Here is a 17,769-nt window from a genome sequence, read left to right as displayed (position 1 = left end):
TGCAAAAATATGCTACATTTGCTACATTAAATCCAATGAAGCTGTATGCCCCATGTACCAAATATTTCATGACACAGCTAAGATTAAGTGAAGTCAAATGGAAATCACAATTTGAATAAACGGTGCTATAAGTGCTGCCGTTATTTAGGTAATACTTACATTCCTTAAATCATATGGTGATGTTAAGTATAAAATTGGTCATCCTTTTTTTGTGTCTATTTCACATTCACCAGTGTCCCCCAAACTGCAGTCCGCCAATCATTTCCTCCTCTGGACCGTGTTGACATCACTCCTCTGCTCTAACAAAGTGACACCACTGCCAAAAGGCGTCCCTCTCCCCACCCCCTCACCCGTGTAGAGAGGTCAGCGGCCGCATGGAAACATTTGATAGGCCAGGGCCAATCGACTGGCATAGATTGGCAGCTCGCAGCGGACCTCCAGCCCAGCCCTAACCGCTTCCATGTGCGTGTTTGCGATTGTTGAACTTTGATTCACGTTTGAAACCTCGAACAACTGGCTGTTACTTTCTACACGTCCACTTTGTGTCTATGATGCTGATACATTAGAGTCACCACCAAACCATGTAGCTGAGAGTTTTTGAAGGAATTTTATTAAATCTGTTGGCTTAACATTGCCCAAATACCTTCGCAGTTAACATCATGCCAGAGAACGAGAGAACATTCTTTTATCTTTGACCATAAATGAACTAGAAAAATGAATGGGTATGGCATTGAATTTGGTGTTGAGCAAAGCCCTTGAATAAATTGGTCTAAACTCTCAGTAAGCTGCACAATACATAATGTAATGATTGCTTTTGCTATACAAGCAAATGCAATATTCAAATCACAAGAAACCATTATTCATATCAAATCTTTAATTTCAACTTTGACAGCAGCAGCACAATATCAAAAACGCAGGCGACAAAAGGCTCGACGAACAGAAAAGTCTACAAATATTTGGCTGTTCCTTTCATCTCAAGGTTATAAGCAATTCTGAGCATCAACGTTTCCAATGACTGCTTTGCTTAATGCTTTGTAACAGTGTCCCAACCCCACCGCTGAATTTAAACTCTCTTGCCTATGGTGTTTTCAACAAGGAAATTAAATAATATGTCTGGCTTTAAAAAAAGGTCAAATAAAAGAAAAAAACTAGTGAACTTGATCACCAGCCACTAAGATCTACAGGAAACCTGGTAGATGCAGCAGACCTGTCTTAGGGCTGGGCCATATCATATTGTTCACGGCTATGTCACTTTTTTTTTCTTTTTTTTTTAGAAGTCCATTAAAAACTTTACAGTGACACATAACCACATTTTCATTTGTTGTTCCAATAAGCTGTCAGCATTTGGTCCAAATGAGAGTCAGTTTCTTGGTTGCTAGAGGCCGTTTGGAGACATCCTGAGACCATTAATCATACACGACAGGTGAATCTCTGATAATGAATTTAGTCTTTACACAACATTTTGGCAGAGTAGTAAGTCTACATTCAATTAGTGTTTGGTCCCAGCAAAAATCTACCCTGCACCTTTACCAATCTAGTTCCACTTGTTTTTGCCAACAGCAGTCAAGTTAGTCAAGTCAAATTATCAAGTAATAAATGCATTTCAGACCATTTTCAGAGTTATAAATAACACTGTGATAATTAACCATACATTGTCCAGTTTCCAGAATGCACAAAGACCCTCCCATGTGAAAGGTGGACAAAGTCACACTTAGATGCTATCCTGCACTAAAAAAGACTGGGGACCTCTCACCCACCAAACCCTGTGTCTGTCACTGCTCAAGAGTAAACACATGGACAGAGGTGACGGCTGCTTTTTTCCAGCCTGACCCCTCCAATGAAAGGGCCCATTCTGTGTTCTACCCCCTTACTCACCCTCCAACACATCGGCCTGCCAGCCTTCAGCCCTCTGACTCAACACTTGGACAGACACGCACTTACCACTATTTCCACTCTCTACCTATTGCACAGGCTCAGGCGCGCTTGCACAGACTGTTCTTCGGTCAAGGATTCTGAGCAGTAGATCTCACTATAAGGGAGTGATTATTAAGCAGAAGTGGCAACGGATCTCCAAAGACTGGAATCACATACGTTTGACTTCACACACTTGTACCGAAAGTGGTGTAATGGGACGCGCGGTGAAGCCTGATGGAGTCAATGGACGACACTAGAAAGTATTGATGTTGTCTAGCAATGCCGTGTCAATATCAACAGAATCAATTTTGTTATTATTGCCGGCAGTAAGGCTACACAATACATCGGCAAATTATTGTTATCGACGTAGTAGGAAAAAACATATCTGAGAACGCACAATATGTCGCAAGAATTATCTCTATTTCTATTTAACATTTAAATCCAATTTGGTCTCTTATTGCGGAGCCCTAACTTGAAGGTCTTGAAAGCACAGAGCCAGTGAACTTTGCCGGCTTCCCACAACCCAAAAACTGAACTCTTGTCTCGATTGCCCATTAGTGATTGAATGTTAGGGAATGTTTGTCATGGCAGTGTGCAACATGCTAATAATCCAGTCCAGTTACTAAAAGCGAAGGTCTGTGCAGCTGAGAGAGATAGGATACCAGCACTTTTACAACCTTCCGTAGAAAGTGAGCAATAAAGCTGTGCGGATGAAACCTTGATCTGAGATGAAGGTGAATCACAACGGTAAAGCATTATCCTAAATGACTCTGATGCAACATTACTTAGAACTAACACAGTCGCACACATCTGCAGCCCAGGCCCACTCACAAATTGAGAACTTCTTTAAGCAGTGCCGCTAGGAACCCTGCCATAGCAATATATCCCATGTCCAAATTTCAGAGTGTTTATTCAGAGTGACACTATTTGCATACCACCATACTATTTGGAGTTATTTGAGACGAGAATGGCCCTAAAAGTGACAATAAATTATTACAGGATAAAACTCAAGCGACTTACAATAGTGTAGTGGCATGCTCAATCCTAGATTAAGTTGTTTTTCTGTTATAACGAAGTCTAATAATATTAACAATAATCTCTGAGGGTTGACACAAGTCAGTGTCTCTTTGTGCCAATGACAACTCAGAAAAATACAAAATCCTTCACAATTCTCATCTTTGTTTTTGAAAAACTATCACCTTTATAGACTATATAAAAATACACTATAAATTGTAAGTGGATATTTGTGCAACATTTGGATAAAAACAAGGCTCACAAAGGAAAATAAAAGACATGACATTTGTGCTTGCATGGAGTAGGTGGAAGTTAAGAGAACTTCTACACCTACCCCTTATCTTTTGATTAATTCTGCTGTATTTCTTTTATGCCTTTGCCAGAAAAAAGCTGGCATGCAGAGGCTTATGCACACTATGCATGCCTGACTGAATGCATGCATGCTATCCAAGTATAATAAAAGACTGTTTTTGCTTTACTTTTCTTTTCTTTTTTTTCAACAAGTATAGGGAAGAGTGGGATGGGTTGGGTCACATAAAACATTTAACTTTACTGAAGTCAAACCAAGGCTTTTAACGTTTCACCAAGATATTAAGCATGCACTCTCCAGAACAATGAGTAGATAAGTTCTTCTAAAATTCAATAATATATTCAATAAAAACAGAAAAATACCAATTTTAATTATTGCAAAGACTGCACTGACCGCAGCAGGAGCTTGGTTCACATTGCCGGCAGTAAGTCAGACCTGTTTCCAGTGCGTGTTGGTCTCCACCAGGGCTGCCCTTTGTCACCAGTTCTGTTCATTACCTTTATGGACAGAATTTCTAGGCACAGCCAGGGGCTGGAGGGTGTCCTGTTTGTGAACCTCAAGATCTCATCTCTGCTGTTTGCAGACAATGTTGTTCTTTTGGCTTCATCAAATCAGGACCTTCAGCACCTCCAAATCCGAAAATCTTGGGGCCGTGTTCACGAGTGAGGGACGGATGGAGCGTGAGATCGATAGACGGATCGGTGCAGACTGTTGTGGATCCAACCCTCCTCAGTCTCCCCTAGCACCTAACTTGACCTTCGAGTAGTCCAACATTTTTCAAGGTCTGACATGAGTCGATCAAGCTATCTATTTCTTTGGTATTTCTCTGTGTCACTGAGGGACACACCCAAACAGTTGGTGTTTGTGTTCAGCAACTCTTCACCCCACCTCACCCCTGCGCCAGTGCACGAGGAATCAGAGGTTTTCACTGCACAGTCAGACCCACCACTAGAGCAGCACAGGGTGCTCTGTCTTTCATTATGTGCTGTTTGAGCGTCAATCTCACAGCAGCCAGAGAGGAATACCTGTGTTCTCTTTGAAGTCCAGCCTTCACTACGGTAAATTATCAACCTGCCTGCAACACCGCAACAGGCCTTTAGCACTGCCTCGAGCCTCTGCACAGCCCATTACCTGCCATTCCTGTTGCTGCTATCTCCTATACTGGCTGTTACAACGTGTTGTTATAGCGATAGGCCACTTTATCTCAGGGCAGAGACAGTGGATGGATGTGGGGAAGTTTATGTAGGACCGTAACAATAGGAAAGAGAAGAAGGCAGGAGGGTGAGGGTGGCACAGCAACACAGATTAAATAGTCAACATTCCTTTAAAAGGAAGAGAAGGTAGCCTTTGGGCTCCAGACAAGCCTCCACTTGTAAAATGTGGTGTGAGAGAGAGAGGAGAGAGCGAGAGATGACAAGTGCAATGCCCCTGTAGACATAGTAGAACAGAACAGGAAGTGGCAGAGCTCGCTTCACATGGGGAGGCCTCTGGGGTGCAAAAGGCAAATGTCGCTCCAAACTCCAGCTGTGACTTTACAAATAAAAAGAAATAAAGAGTAGCAAACCAAAACAGGTTTTTCCTAAACTTTATGAGGACATCAACAAATGACTGTTACACTGAATAATGAAAAGACCGAGATCTTCAGAGTTTTTAAAGTAGGAGCACTAGTAATCAGAGGGTTAATCCAAGGACTAATATACATATTTTCTACCATTGCACATTCCATAGGTTTACTATTCTAACAACTGCTCGTGTGTACTTAACAAAAAACATTAGGGGTTATTTTAGAAACAAATTGTGAACCTGCAAAGAAGACATTACTGCTGTCTGCAACACTCTTTGCTTTAAAAATTTGCAGTCCTGTTACTTGAGTTGCAGTTTAACGCCAGGAAGAGCGTGCTTGACCGCCTGGCAGAGGACGGTTTGCCTGTGATTAATGAAAACATGACGTTGTACTGGCAAGCGCAGCCTCCTATCTGTCCTTAATGTTTGCCCCGTGATAATGGAGCGGCTTTGCTTGTACAATAATTAGAGTTTCCTGAGAACAGGAAGCCCATGCGCCCCTCGCTCTGCAGACCGTGCCCCCCTGTGTCACACGGCAAAAATCATCAGGGCTAATCAATTATATGCAGACACTAATTATTGAACTGTCTGCGAGAGCACCCCACTCTACTGTAGCCTATATGGCCCATTTGATGTCTGAGTGCTGGAGAAGAGTGGAGTGAGACAGTGCTGCTAATGCCTTCTGCCTAACATAAACAAACCTGGTCATAAAGAGGACTACAAATGGGCCTTTTCAAATCTGCAAGCCAGCTGTCCGGACTACACATCTCAACTGTTAGAAACACTGGCAACTGCAACTGTACAATTACATCTACATAAGGCATCACAACATATTTTCCAATAGCCAATATCATGATGAGAGTTTCAAAAGAACAGCTAAAACCTGCGCGCACCCAGCAGAACTCCCTATAGGAATATCAAAGTGATTTGTGGCTCAAAGATAGGACCTAAACCTAAAGTCAAGACCTCAAGTCAAATCGTAAAGCTCCAGATGACTTTGCCAGAAAGTCCACAAGCAACTTGTAATAGAGCAAGTCAAAGTTATACGCGTGTCTTGCGCGCGTCACAGAAAAGAGATTAGACGCCAATAGCTGACACTATGAGCCTAACTCAGATTATTAACTAGGCTACAAGGGTATATAACAGCGGAGTCAAATCTACATCGAGGTGTCGAACCAGCCGAGCACAGCATTCCTTGTATGTGAACGACATGGTCCGCTGCGCACTCTCAGGAATAAGCCTGTACATTGGTAAAACAGCCCGCTCGCACTGGCACTTAAAGCAGCAAAAGTTTAAGCCATTTCCGTCCAACGCGAACATTTAGTCGAGACTTTACTCACCCGTGGATCGAGGTAAAGCGACAGGTATAATACCCGATAGGTTTCCTGTTCGAAAGTTGCCTCTGTGTCAGTGAGGGAAAAACATTGTACGCGGAAGTACGCGCGTCAAAATGTGAAAAAAGTCAAACGAGGCAAAAGACTGGCGGCGCCGACTCTTGTTCCATATGTTGTTGCAAAATCGAAGGAAACATTGCATTTAGATGATCTATTAAAAACTGTTACGGTTTATGCCCAACTTTCCTGTATCAAGATGAAGAAAAGTAGTGCCAGTTGTTTCCGCACTGTGTTACATAGAAACCTTTCCCCTCTCCCCACAGCACCGTGGGTGTTACAACTGCTGTCATCTCTATCCCCTCATGTTCAGGTACTGAGTAGGCCTACTTTTTATGTGTTTATTTACCTTTGCCACTGCTATCTAAAATATTTTCAAAAATGACTAAACTTATAATGAGATCGTGGATCTTCTGCGTTCTGCAGAGTGTTCAGTTGTAAAGGCTTTTTGAGTCAGCGCACATCAGTTCATGTCACATCAGACCAAAGTGTGTCACAAAATGACATTACCTGTATATCTAAGGGAAAATCAAAGTTCACCTCACCTGGACTTATTGTACGGCCCTATGGCTCCACCTGGTGGTGGAAATTCGTACAGCTCTACATATATACATACTGTAAATACGTAGGCTATATACATAAATATAATTGTTATCTCTTTCAATCAATTTATTTATTTATTAAGCTTAAAATCTAAATGAAATAACTAACAAAATGTGTGGCTGACTAAACAAAGAATCACCTGACAGTGGATGTGCTCTTAAAAGTATCAATGCCTTAATGCCACTTTGTCTTTTGTTTTCATGCTTTAGGCTGGTTCTTTATGTCTTGTGAGCAGAGCAGAGTTGGCTTGTACAGTGGTCTACAGTGAGCACTTTCAGTCTTCTCCTCTCAGATCACACAGTGAGAATTTTCATTTTCCTTGACCAAAGGAAAACAATGTTGGGGTGGATCTTCTTCAATTAGACTTTTGTGAATCTCTGCTCTTGTGATTTTCATTTAACCCTTTATTCATGTAATGGTATCATGGCTGCACATATGCTCATCTATAGGAGATCAGAGCAGGAGCCTCTTTGAAACTTTTAGCTTGAGGCCTTTTTCCAGTGCCCATATGGCATGCTGTGTATTACAATGCCATGGTAATGTATGTACGATCTCTATTATATCCATGGATGTACTTTGATAGACAGTTCATGATTGTTGGATACGTCTGTTGTCTGAAATTACTTCTAATACACCCGCTCCCCTGAATTTCTTTGCCTTATCATGGGGTTTCTGCAAATTGTTCTGTTGACGCTCCACAGCTCAAAGCCAAAACTACTTCTCTCTTGTTGTGTAATTCCTCCCTTGATGATAAAAGGTTTTCTAATGGCATGCATTTAAGTGCCAGCAGTCATCGCCACATTCAGCGAACAAACTGTTATTCTTTGAGATGTCTCTCTTAAATGGAACAGAGATTTAGTCCTATAATAAAGGCCGGTTTAAATTACCTATCACCGGATTGCAGCAGAGATGTGAAGCTTTTGTCATTTCGCTACATTGAAATCCTGAGAGTGCCGCGTGTGTACAAGAGGTCTTTAATAAATGCTTAGCCTCACAGTTCCTTATTTCTCTAAAATGTTGACAAAATGACAGAACGCTATATCCAGAATAATGTTTATTGCTTTGGAGATAATCTTTTTTTTTATTTTTTGGGACTTTTCATTTGTTCCTCTTTACAGTAAAACAAAGAGAGATGGCAGGTAGAACAACTGCATTGTTGAAGGTCTCCACACATACACACACATAAGAATATTTACAGCTGTTAGTGGACAATGTGGAAAACGTAAAAACAACACTATGTTCATAATTCATTTGCAATAGAACATACTGTGTCTGGTGTCGGAACTAGATATTCAAAGGTCAATTGGAATTGTATAGAATGGTTAAGCCAGTGTGCATGTTGTTTCCCTCAAGCCTCATTGAGGAGGATGTAGAGTCAGTGTAAATATGCAAGAAAAAGTTCTCACCAAACCAAGAAGAAAAAGTTTTTAAAAAAGAAAAAAAGGGCAGCACGTTAATTTACAGCACAGTATTAGCATAGTGATAGGATGGAAATATAATTCTTTCTAAAAATAATAATATATTAAAAATAATATATAATAATACTAATTTATCTCGTATTATTTGTCTTAAACCTAATTCTAACCGTAACTTTCTTGGTAGTAATAATAATAATGCACAAATAGGGAAGTCCACAAACAATCCCTTGTTATTCCTAGTTCCCATGCTATTACCACATTGTCAATACTATGCTGTAAAGTGCAGCTAAACATGTACCAATACTCAATGATCTTGAGGTTCTCACACGTGTTCTAGCCTCAACACTTGAAGATTGTTTTTAATATACAACCCTTGCCTAACCACACTGTTTTATTATTGTTTACATTTTGCACATTGTCTCTCAACTTGTTCAAATTGGTCTGTTGTTCTTTATGAAGGCGAGCGTGAAGCCATTTTCTGGAGCAACTCAACAAACATCACATAAACATTACAAGAGGTGCATTCACGACTTATTGAAGACTTGACCATGGGGCAAAAGATGCCGTGAAGCTGTACACTTTTGAGTGGAAACTGAAGCACCCAGATGCCCCGCCATTGGAATGTGCCGCTAAATTGTTTATGAAGTGGGCTGTCGCTTTTTTTTGGTGTGTTAAATGTCTAGGAGCAAAGCCACTGGCCCGGCTGCTGCTGGCATGGACAAAACGCATTGATTGCAAAAAAATAAATAAATAAATGAAATAAAAACAGATTAAGGAGGGAGAGTTTAACAAGAAAGCCAATATTCTTCACATTTGACTAATTACAGTACACTGGCTGGATGTAAGCTATAAAAATAAGTCTAGCGGCCCAAAGGGTTTGTGGGTGGTTCGAAAATGACCAACGGGCGCAATTAACCAGGGCTGAGGAAGTCGGACAATTCCACTGTGTCCTGCGCACAGAAAAAAAAAAAAAAAACATCAGCTCATCTGCCATTAATAATTTAAACTTTGATACACACAGCATATAATTTTTCCAACATTTTAAATACAGAAACCACAACAATACGGCTTAATTTATCATAGTCATAATAATTAATGTATTGTACACAATATTAAAATATATACACAGAAATGTTCATAGAAATAAATATAGATTGAGCTCTCCTTTTCTCTTTTTCTTTCCTTTAGAAATGTGCAGGAGGTGCCTCAATCACAAGTAAAATATTCACAGTATACCACGTTAAAATAAATAGGCATTTTCAACCATTTCAATAAAAACATCAACGTAAGGTGCAGCTCTCTGGGGACAATGTTGTTTTAATCACGATGTAGACGTTTGCTGAAAGTGCCCACTAGGGGGTAGTATTTGACCACATCTTCAAGACGGGGGAGACAAGTAAGGGACATAAGTGTAAAAAAAAATGGGGTCGATCTGACATTTACGTGTTGTGAAATGTAAGTGTAGGGATGTTGTTTGTTAATGTTTGTCTAGACAGGGGAAAGCTGTGCTGCAATTTACCACCTCAATGCCTCCTTTCAGAAAATTATTCCTCTAAGCAGGTCTACAAAACAGTAGGATGAGAGATCAAAACAACAAAAAATGGTTGTGAGGTTATTCTTACACTTGTAAATAAAGTCCCCTATAATTCAGTGAGTTTCTTAGATATGGGGAAAGTTGCGACAATAATTTATGGAGTCCAGAACATAGTTCGTGGTGGAAATAGCCTACATCAGGGTTCATCGAGTACGGGGCAGTGTCTTTGTACCAATGAAAAGGAGAGAAAAAGAGAGTAGTTCAGAGCAGAAAACAAGATGGCCGACACAGTATTAGCTGTGTATCATTTTGAGAGTGTCCGTCTCCCTGTGCCGGTCATGTAGGGCCAAAGCGGGGGATAGTGAGGGTGGCAGGGAGGGGGGAGGAGGGGAGATGGGCATCAGGCTCTTCAGAGGGAGGGGGGACATGGGCACCGGAGGCCGAGAAGTTATAGGGGGCAGGCTGCTCCCCTTCTTCCCCTCCGTAACGACCGGGGGCCTGTCTCGATTCAAACTTTTACCCACGCTGAACTCCTCATTTTCGTTCTCCGAGCTGCAGTCGCTTAGATCCGTTATTTCCAGGTCTGAGTCCGATTCGGGGTCTGCCTTCACCCCGCCTCCGCCCCTCCTCTCTGTGGGACTCTGCCGGTCGCTCCCTGTCACCCCGACACCCACCGCCCCCAGTCCTAGGCTGAGAACTGGAGTGCCGGGCTCTGCCCTGTCTCTCTCCCCCAGAGCTGTCCCGTTTCCGACATCCGAGCGTCCCAGCGCCAGACTCCCCGGGTAGGGTGGGAGGCACAGTCTGGGGGGCTGACCACCCGCCGTGCCGTTTGTCCCGCCTGTTTGTCCCCGATCGCCCCCGCTGCCTGTCTCCCCCGGGGGCAGCAGCGATGAGAATGGGTTGGGCAGCTGCGAGAGGGTGCTCTGTAAAGGGTTGGGGTAGAACTGGGAGGGGTACAGGGAGCCAGGGGGCAGTTTGGGGCAGTTGCTGAGAGAGAAGGCCCCCGGGAGGTAAGGGTTGAAGCCCCATGGGTAGTCGAAGGGTGGGCTGCGCGGGTAGGGACCAAGCAGGGACGGGGGTTTGGTGTAGCAAGGGGCACCTATAGGACAGAGGAGGATACAGAGAGGGTTAGCTCAAAGGGCAAAGGTTTCCTGGCACACAACATCCAAGAATGTTCACTAATTATACTCTGTGGTATTAGCAAGTCTAATCAGGAGCCACGGGGGCCAATTCTGGCACGGTTACTTTCAACAAAATGTGATGGTTCATTTATGCATGCCAATAGTGTAGCACTTCAGAGAACCACATGTGGACACGGCTGTACAAATTTAACTAATGGACATGTGTGAAATCACAATTATTGTAGCCTACTGCATCCTTAGCTCAGTTCGCTTTATAGAGGATATGCACTATACAGATGATGTCTGGAAGGAGAAGTCACATGACTGGTAAAGTCGAGTATGAAATGTGTTATTATGTTTGGACACACAGGATTCAGTTTCGAATGAAATTCTAATTCTGTTGTCAATTTTTCCACATGAAAAGCACATTGAAATGGTGTTACTCCCCACCCCTTGGTGCCAAAAACAAAAGTTAGAACTAAATGCAGAGCAATAGGTTCACAAAAGGGCAACAGAGTGAGAGAAGGCGAGTTCAGCTTCCTGACAGCCTGATAGATAAAGCTGTCCTTCAGTGACACAGACCTGGCATAGATGAGGGATCTTAGTGAGTGAGTGAACACGGAGGAAACTTCCTTGACACATCTATATCATAATCAATTACACAAAGGATATTAAAGGAGCCACAAATGAAATACTGCACTCTATTTGACTCGGCATTATCCTGCAACAGGATAGGGGAAAAAAGTATACATTTTCCGCGGTGCTGCTACGATTCAATTTTAATGCACAAACAAAAGTGTTGCCTCACTACCAACTGTACTTCCTTCCAACTGACAACCAACTCAAAGATTCGGGGCGCCGCTCTCATCTCTTCCCCTCTTTCTTGCCTCTCCTTTTCCCGATCCTCCACTCCTGTTATTTACTATGCAGGGCTAATTTGACAGTGGTGAAGTCTGGGCGTGCTGGGCCGGCAGTAGCTGGCAGACACATGAATATTGAATCAGTCAGGCAGGCCTCACTTGCTTATGAAAACACAGTAATGGGCGCCCACAGGCCACAAACTCAAGCCTGCACCCTCAATTAGGGCCTTCCTGCCTGGGAAGGGATTAGGACAGCGGGGACACAGGGGAGGGAGAGGAGGGCAAGATGGGGAAGAGAGGGGGAAAAGGACCCGAGGACAAACAGGACGGGAGGGGGGCAGCTCGTGTGATAACAAGTGCATGAAGTTCACCCCGAGCTGTAGCACAACTCGTACACGTTCTGATGCACATATGCTCCATAAGGCCATAAATTAATGAACGCGCGCTGTCACTCAAGCTAAAGATAATCCCAAGTCGCGGCTGTTGACACTCACCAGCGACAACAGAGCAGGAAAAATGTAATGTTGTTTTGGGTGGAAGACTTCTTTGGCTTTGCAACTTGTTCTTACAGACAATGATGTGCATAATTCAGAAGCTAACCTGGCTGCTCTCACCTGCAGCGCCGCCTCGCTGCGAGCTGCACTGGGACAGCCATCTCTCCTATTTCCTTTAACAATAAATGCTACTGCCTCAACCACATCCTCATTCCTCTGCCTTCTCTTCTCTCTATCCACGCCTTTTTTCTCTTTGTTAGGGAGCTCCGTCTGTGCATGCGTCTTTATGGGTAATAGATATTGTGTATGCTTATCCTTCAAGGGTTTTTCAGTCCATTTCCGTAAGAGAACTTGATAAGCTATTGTAAACATGGGCAGAGAACACGCCTTTCTCTCACTCATTCACCCGGGGCCTTTTAGAGCTTGAGGATAAATATACTAAAAATGCTATTTTGATTATTTCCAAATTGAGGAATAGTTGACAGACAACTATATTTGTGAGTTGAAAAACCCAAATTGTAATTTATATTAAATACATTTTATATAAGTACTAGGCCATCACAAATATACAGAACACACTGACTGCCGCCAAAGGAAGCCTATCAAGAAACAATTTGTCAATTCACAATTCACACATAGGGTCTCAAATGATGAAAATATTAACAATTTTTCCATCAAAATACATATCTTTTGAATCCTCAAACTGGCATCCATAACAATAAGAAATCATGTGACTGAAAACCATGGCTAGGTCTAAACTCAGGATCACATGGAGACTCTACTCATACGTGAATTATGTTGTTTTCTGCTGCTTTGGGACAAAACCCTTCATAATAGGTACGTTTTTCTGCATTTATCTATTTGCATGTATTTTTTTAAGGCCACTGTTAGATTTATTCCACCTCTTACCTGAACTGAGAAAAGGCAGCGTGTCCAGCCTCAGCTTGTCTCCTTCGGGCCCCGGTGCAGCGGTGCCTCGATCAAACAGGGAAGTGGCTCTGCTGGAGTCGGGCAAACGTGGAAACAGCGACTGTATAGCCTAAACAATAAGAGGAGAGCAGATGAAATAGACTCGAAATTAGCTGGATACAGAAGACTTCCTAAATGGATGCATGTATTCATTCAAATCCGTCGCCATATGTCGCCAGGAGGTTAAAGACGTGTGTTGACAAGCGGCACCCTGTGGAGCGTGATGCAAACAGTGACAGAGACGGGGCAAGGACAGGATGAAAAGGGTCGCCCTGGGATTTGGGGTTGGAAAAAGGGAAGGGCGGGGGGCACGGGGGGGTTCAAAGACGAGGAGAGTCAGAAGGAGGCCAGGACATAAGTTTATGTATGGAAGGATAAAGACTGACGGCTGAGTTTTCAAGTACTAAATAGTATTTTAGTAGTGCAGTAAGTAAACAAGAATTCACCGGCGCACTGAAACCACTTTACTGTACTTTACTTTACTTCTGTTGTACATTTGTAAATCCACCACCTTTTGTTTGTACATTTTGTGGTGAAAGAAGGCGAAATATTCACTACTCGAAACAACCAGTACAGATGACAACTGAAAAAAAAAATTTTCTACGATGGAAGTACATGGCTGAATACATAAATATATACCAAATGTGTTTAAAAAATTACGGGACGCAGCAGGAGAAATGGGCAAAAAGAATACATTTAGAGATATCACTTTGAAACGTTTGCTGCAGATCACCCACATAAATATGAGCAAAAAATTATTGCGAGTTGTTTTTTAAATCTTTATAAAAAAAAGAAAAAAATAATAATTTGGCTATATATTTTCGGCATTGACATTTCAATATTAGACAAAAGCCAAGTTTAAGCTTATGGCTTTGTTTTGATTTTGGATATATTTTTTGAATAAGCTTGTTATTACAAAAAAGCAGAACAAAATAAAACAACTAAATGTTTAATTCCTTGTTTTTTAAAGCTCAATGAATAAGTCCAGTAATCTATAATAATAAATACAAGACTGGAAAATGCGGAGTTTAAGTGACTCTAAGTAAAAATGTTGCCGCCACAATATGAGAAAAATATATTTGATAATATGGGCTTTAAAGTCACAATTTCCCATATCAAAGGTGACTGCAATACTGCATTGCGGACATTCATTTTTCAAAGTGAAAGTTTATACAAGAGCAAACTGGCCCAAAATCTGAAATTCAAAAAAATTCAGTGTTGCATGTCGTGTCTCGCCTTAATTACTGTTAATTTGTGTTTTTTAGTAAATTCTAGCTTCTAGCAGGTAGAACAAATGGAACAGTCAAATCAGATGGGACAAAGGAGGTGTTTTTTCATGTACGGATCGATAGTATGAGGACTGTACTCCCATGCTGCCGCCAAAGATCTCGGTTGCTTAACAAACCGCATTAATGACCCTGCATTGATCTGATCTGAGGCGGGCCCTTTGCTTTGTATGGCTTTCATTTTCAATCGATGGCTCATGGATACGGCGTCGGGACAGCGGGATGAGGGGGGATAACGTGTTCGCCTTTGTTTTAAGGACAAGTTAAAACCGCGGCCCCTGCTCCCTCTCCGGCACAGACGCCGGAGTCCTGATCCTGACTTAAGCAAAGTGATGGATGCCTCGCTTCCACTGTACTTTCAACTTCTGTGCACTTTTTGACGTGAGATGAAATTAGAAAGAGTGGAAACCAAATCAGAGGGCAATTTGAGGACTGAAGGAAAAAAGATACACTATTCAGTTTCAAAACTTCTTTGCGTTGAATTATGAACAAGGAAACAATATGCTTAGCTTTTAGGGCTGGGCGATATGGCAAAAACTAAAAAACACTGCGATTTTATTTACTTCAAATATATATATTTTTTTCATATTAAAAACAAAAAAGTGAACCTCAAACATACAACAGTTTCCATGTTGCAGTTCTAAACTCCAAACCAGATTCCTATTATGCCAAAAAATGAATTGTAGATTTTGATTAAAACTGCCCCACAAGGATTATCAAAATTATTCATACTAAAATTCTTAAGTACCACTGAGAAGAAATCCGGCTTTGTTCCAGAATTGTTGTAATATACAAATGAATGAATGGACATCTACTTTAATTTATCTTATTGTAAAATGTCTTTCTATTTAAGAGCAATTTGTCCATTAAATAGAAAATGCTATTATTTCATGATTATTTTCATTTTCCCTGCTGGTGGCCGCATTGTTTTTATCATTCACAAACAATTCCTGGTCAGTTCAGGGGGAATAAATATCGAAATCGATTTGTTGGCTTGATTTATTTGCTCAAACAAAATCTTTCTTCATTCCGACGAGCTTGGGTGTTTTCTTACCCTTTCCCTTCATTCACATAGACTTTATCATTGTTAAAACTGCACAATCTCCCAGGGCAAATCCTCCGTGATCTCCGTTCTGTTCCGATCACCATTAGAGGTAGTGAATAAAAGATAGATACAATGAAAAACCACCCACGCTCGCGCCGAGCAGAAGCTCAGCAGGGGCCGGGAAACACTAAAGTCAAGCTACGTCAATGAGGCCAGTCTTAATGAATTATTAAGGGAATGTGTGATATTTTTTGACATTTCTATTGCTCCTATTTATGAAATTAATTACAGAATAAGCACTTTTGTATTGTGACACATTGTTGAATTTATCGAGGTTACTTAAATATATCTGCAACTGGCTTTCTGATTGGAAGGGCTCAGAGAGGTTAGTTACATTTCACTTTTCACCAACAAATATGATCAGTTATTGAATGAGCACATTATTTGGAAAGTAGCTCATGCAGTTGACCAGGACGCTTAAATGTACGTGTATAATTCTCATGTTAAATGTTTCTTTAAGCTTTAGACTTCCAGCCTTTGTGCCGTCCTAGAAAACTAAGGGCCATAATTGAAAAAAAAAAAAGATAATAAAAAGTGGCTGAAGTCGCCCCCCTGCAATGTACCCCACTCAAAATCATGAAAAAGCAGAATTACTGAATTATATTTATTTTTATTTTTAAAGGAACCCATACACTGTTTCTTACACATTCTGGGTGAAATGTATTGTTGAAATTTTTAATATATTTTTTTAGAAAGAATCTTCAAATGACTCTTTTCACAAATCATAACATTAGGATACTATATGTTCACCCACATTTGCCTCTGTGTGGTCTACATGTATTGTATTTGCAGTCGTACCTCTGGACTACAGTCGGGCGCCGCGGAGCCGCCGTTGAAGTGGTTCTGGGCTAGAAAGAACGGGGAGTTGGCCATGTCCAGGATGGGGTAGTTGACCAGCACCACTTTACTGAAGTTGAATTTGTACGTGAAGCGTTTCCCTTTGGTCTTGTGCAAAATGCGCTTGTTGTAGTAATACCTGCAGAGACGAGAGAATGGCAGACATGAGGGCGGCGCGGTGACGGGATAAAGCAAAGAGGAAGAGGAAAAGGAAAGAGAAGGAGAGGATTAGTATAAAGCTCACACCAAGGTTTTGGTATCGTTAGCAGAAAGGAATAAGCAAACAAGTGGAGCTGAGCGCTGTAGGGCTGGAGTTATGCTGATTTCCCACTGTTTTTATGCGTCTCCTCCTTCTCCGGATCAATTCACATCTCAGCACCTTCATTCAATACAATGTGCCGCTTTAAAGGAATATTTTATTCAGCCGTACGCAGAGGAAAAGTCAAAAAGTCCTTGCACAGGCTGAATACTTAAAAAAATACGGACGAAAATACAGCATAATAAAACATCTTTTCACTTTTCACTTGCTGGTATAACATGAATAACATATTACAGATCTCGCATGAATGTTGGGATTTTCAGAGCAACAGACAACAAATAAAATAGTATGTTAAATACATTTTATTTTATTTTATTAATTTAGAATTTTGCGCATTTACGTCTTCTCTTTTGATTTTTGGGGAGTGGGAACAGTTGGTCTCCTGAATCTGAAGGTGATGTGTCAATGTGCACATGGCCCTGAAGCTGTGCCGCCTGTTTGTGGCAGCTCAACAGCACACTGATGACAACAAGTGCCGTCTCCATGGCAACGACCTCAGGTGTCTCCCATTGGGCGTGTTGAGTGAGCCAGTTGTCATGCCAGTTTCCTGTGCCACCCGCCGAGGTGTCACCGAGCAGAGCCTGCCATGATGCCAGGTTTATGGGCAAAGCACGGCACCATCTGGGTGAAGCTGTGTTCAGACGGGGTGGAGATTTTGGGGGGTGTAAAACTTGGAGCGGGGTGAAGAAATGCCAACTCATTTCCTGTTACAACTATTGTTTTGACTTGTGTAACTTTCCTTTAAATATGAATAGGCTAATCTTCCAGAAAACCTAGCTTAAGATACGGAAGAGGTCCTGGACTCCTGGACCCCACACTGCCCTCTGCTTCTGACAGGTTACCCCGATCGCACTGAAGGGTGGGTCAAATGCGGAGAACTGGAGCAATAATGTAGACCTTAACCGACCTCAGACATTTACCTACTTTCTTTTGAGCCCTGTACGGAAGCAAAGGAGAACCCACAGGGATGACATGAAAACACCCCCTATAAAATTCGTGTGTGATCCATTAGACAACCTCAGCATTACACA

The 17,769-nt window shown here is 41.8% G+C and overlaps 2 protein-coding genes across 3 annotated transcripts in view; both read right to left on the bottom strand.

The window, feature by feature from the left end:
- The window catches only part of arhgef1 (Rho guanine nucleotide exchange factor (GEF) 1), a 35,612-nt gene extending 29,205 nt beyond the window's left edge, over positions 1 to 6,407 (bottom strand). The window contains exon 1 of the mRNA XM_079561868.1: positions 6,142 to 6,407. The gene's annotated coding sequence lies outside the window, so the exon portion shown is untranslated. The remainder of the gene's footprint in view (positions 1 to 6,141) is intronic.
- Positions 6,408 to 8,449: 2,042 nt separating this feature from the next.
- Positions 8,450 to 17,769, bottom strand: part of erfl1 (Ets2 repressor factor like 1) — a 54,025-nt gene continuing 44,705 nt past the window's right edge. For both annotated transcript variants that reach the window (XM_079561928.1, XM_079561927.1), the window contains exons 5-7: positions 16,381 to 16,558; positions 13,132 to 13,261; positions 8,450 to 10,846 (exon numbers count right to left, since the gene is read on the bottom strand). In XM_079561928.1, the coding sequence (XP_079418054.1) occupies positions 10,041 to 10,846; positions 13,132 to 13,261; positions 16,381 to 16,558 (1,114 nt within the window). In that variant the 3' untranslated portion in view covers positions 8,450 to 10,040. The remainder of the gene's footprint in view (positions 10,847 to 13,131; positions 13,262 to 16,380; positions 16,559 to 17,769) is intronic.

Source organism: Gobius niger (assembly GCF_951799975.1).
Source record: "Gobius niger genome assembly, chromosome: 8".
NCBI lineage: Eukaryota > Metazoa > Chordata > Actinopteri > Gobiiformes > Gobiidae > Gobius > Gobius niger.
This window is presented reverse-complemented; position numbering and strand designations above follow the sequence as displayed.